We start from the raw sequence: 2,943 nt of genomic DNA, 5'->3' as shown, positions 1-2,943 counted from the left end.
AAAAACAGCTGAATGATTAATTGTAAACAATGTGTTCACTTATTAAAATTTGTCTTTAATTTGTTTCGATACATGCTACTACGATAATACGATGCTGCTATTGAAAACGGATTACAAAATTTCCTGCTAAATGCCTATTACTGAATTGGTTCTTTACATGTCTTTCGGTTGTGGCTACCCATGCGGCCACATCGACCGCACCTGATCTGACTTAGTTTCTCTCCCCGAGATGGTATTCGATTCTTTTTGGGTCGCCCTGGAGGACGTTTAACTGCCGGTGGATATATGATGAAGTCGTCTTCCGAGAAGGAACGTTTGTCAACTGTTGGTATTGGCTGAATGTATCCGAAATAAGCTGCTTTGTACTGATTGAGGGTGAAAAATTGTTCAACACATGTACTCAAATCCCTTCCACTATTCTGTATTGCAACCACCGCATGTGCACATGGGAATCCATTCAATTGCCACTGGAAACATGAACATGTCTGCTTGCCAACGTCTACCAACACCGTTGGAAATGAATGGACCTCGTATATGTCTTCATTTGCCTGGCTAACAATCCATGTGCAACCACTTAACACGGCTTTCCATTCTCGGACAAAGTAACCCATTCCAATTAGTAGCCAAAACTTTACGCTCAGCTCTCATAGTCATTATTTGATTTTTGATTGTATCAACCAACTCTATGATTAGGTAATTACGGGCATCAAGTATTCATTTATTAAACGATTCTGCAACGTTCGAGGTCATCTCCCCATACCGTTTGCCCCTGTTGACATTATAAAAACATAATGAAAATGTCATCACATATTGGGTACTTGCAATGTTAGCACATGTAAGTATCTTACGAACCTAAAATATGCGTTAGCCCAATGTTTCGGTGGCATATCTTCCAAGAAATTATTTATTCCAGATCGTCCTGATCCTTTTAGCTTCGTCAAATGGTGCTGAAACGAAGCCTCAATTGAAGCATATGCGCATTCATGCAACTTGGCCATTAAACCAAAACGGACACGGTTGTCAACCTATCATAATTTGTCCCTCAAATTTGCTTGGAGATGTTGTAAGCAGTATGCATGGTGTGCAGATGGGAATATAGTAGGCAAGGATTCGAGCAACCCAATATTACGATCAGATACGAAAGTTAATGTGCGAGCACTACTAACAACCTTTGTCAATTGCTGTAAAAACCAAGTCCAATTTGCTGTTGTCTCAGAGTCAACAATAGCAAAAGCTAATGGGAATAAACCTGGCAGATTTAACAGGTTTACCGTTAGATGTGTAATATTTGTGACAAAGTTTGCGTCCATATTAACAATTGTTCACGATTCGAATCGCATCATACACAATGTTATTAAAATAACATTAAATTGGAAACAATATTGCCATTAGGGATCAGCCACTACTGTAGTAGACTAAAAAAAAATGTTCAGTCACAATGTAATGTGTTACTATATGCAAGTATGAATTAATCATCGTAAGACACATACCTTTGTTGCTATCCTTCCCCGTCGCTGCAAGCAAATTGCCTTTAAATCTCCCTTTTAAAAAAATGCCATCAAGAAACAGTAATGGGTGAATATGGTTGAATCCGTCAATGCAAGATTTGAATGATATGAAGAACCACTTAAATCGGCCGGTCAACTGCTCGAAATCCAAGTTGACATAACTCCCAGGGTTGTACTGCATAACCGCATCTGTGTACCACCTAAGTTGATTGAATGAAACATGATAGTCACCATACACTTCGCCTCTAGCCTTCTCCACACCTAACCATGCTATGTGGTAACTAATATTAAGGTCGTACTCTTTTTTTAGATCAAACACAACGTCAGTGGGACATGTAAGCGGCTTATCACGTAACCGATCACCAATAGCATTGCCAACCAATTCAGAGTTAAGTCTATTATTCTTCTTAGTGCGAACAGCAGCACCACAACTATGCAAGTTGTTCAACCTCTTCAAGTAAAAATATCCATTGCATGTTTGAACCCTTCCATGTATCAACCATGAACACCTTTTTTCCTCTCGCAATGTGCACACTGCCGTAACCCGCACTGAATCATTTTTAACAAATTTGAAGTCAAACCCACACTCAATAGCATATTTGGACAGAACCAAACAGACAGCAGCAACACCCCCTTCGAAACATTGGCCTACGTGACTAATACTGTGTCACCAATCAATTATCCTCAACGTTTTCTCACTATGGTCACTATGGCGACAATAATTGGGCAACAAATGTACGCTAGTTTGGGGACCGGGAAATGGTTCACTGTGAGGATCCAGTTGATTTGCGAAAATAGTCCCACTGAATTGAGTACCTCGAATCAAATCATCCACCTCATTTTGCGAGTCAATCGCAACGTTGATATGGGTAACGCCAATGGACCTTGCAATGGAAAACATGTTTTCCATGTCCACATCATTACTCATCATGAATTGGTTCTCATGACAGGGTAATTTGTAAGATATGGAAATCGCTGATGGTGTCACATCCACCTACCTATCACATAAATTTTGTACCAATTGTTTTAATGTCAATCCATTAACACCCCTAACAACAACCGTGGATGAACCGAAGGTGCAAAAAATCATGATGTCCATATCCTGCAAAACAAAATGAATGAAACAGTAACTGGGCAGACACTCTACAAAAAATAAAAGAACAATGCATGGAAGATATGTGACATGAAATCAAATGTGAGCGCAGTAACATCAACATCATACAATGTGGTTCAACCCACATTCAATCACAATCAATCACAATAAATTTTATATCTGAACAATGACAACCGAAATTAAATAACATACAATGAAAAGTTAGAGTAACATTAAAATACATTCCAATAATTTCCATCAACCATTAACATTGTCACATTCAATTGTAAAAAATAAAAATCAGAGAGTTTGCGAAACGCAATGTGACACATATGTCCATAG

General features: G+C 38.7%; 1 protein-coding gene across 1 annotated transcript; it reads right to left on the bottom strand.

The window, feature by feature from the left end:
- Positions 1 to 1,028: 1,028 nt before the first annotated feature.
- On the bottom strand, positions 1,029 to 2,436 carry LOC145824151 (uncharacterized). The gene is made up of 3 exons (XM_082923759.1): positions 2,325 to 2,436; positions 1,491 to 2,156; positions 1,029 to 1,249 (listed from the first exon to the last, which is right to left on the bottom strand). The coding sequence occupies exons 1-3, from the start codon at positions 2,434 to 2,436 to the stop codon at positions 1,029 to 1,031; spliced, it is 999 nt and encodes a 332-aa protein (XP_082779885.1).
- Between the last annotated feature and the right edge of the window lie 507 nt (positions 2,437 to 2,943).

The sequence above is a fragment of the Camellia sinensis genome, chromosome 4, assembly GCF_055761805.1.
Source record: "Camellia sinensis isolate YWXY chromosome 4, ASM5576180v1, whole genome shotgun sequence".
NCBI classification, from domain to species: domain Eukaryota; kingdom Viridiplantae; phylum Streptophyta; class Magnoliopsida; order Ericales; family Theaceae; genus Camellia; species Camellia sinensis.
Note: the sequence above shows the minus strand (reverse complement) of the source record. Positions and strands in the feature narration are given on the sequence as shown.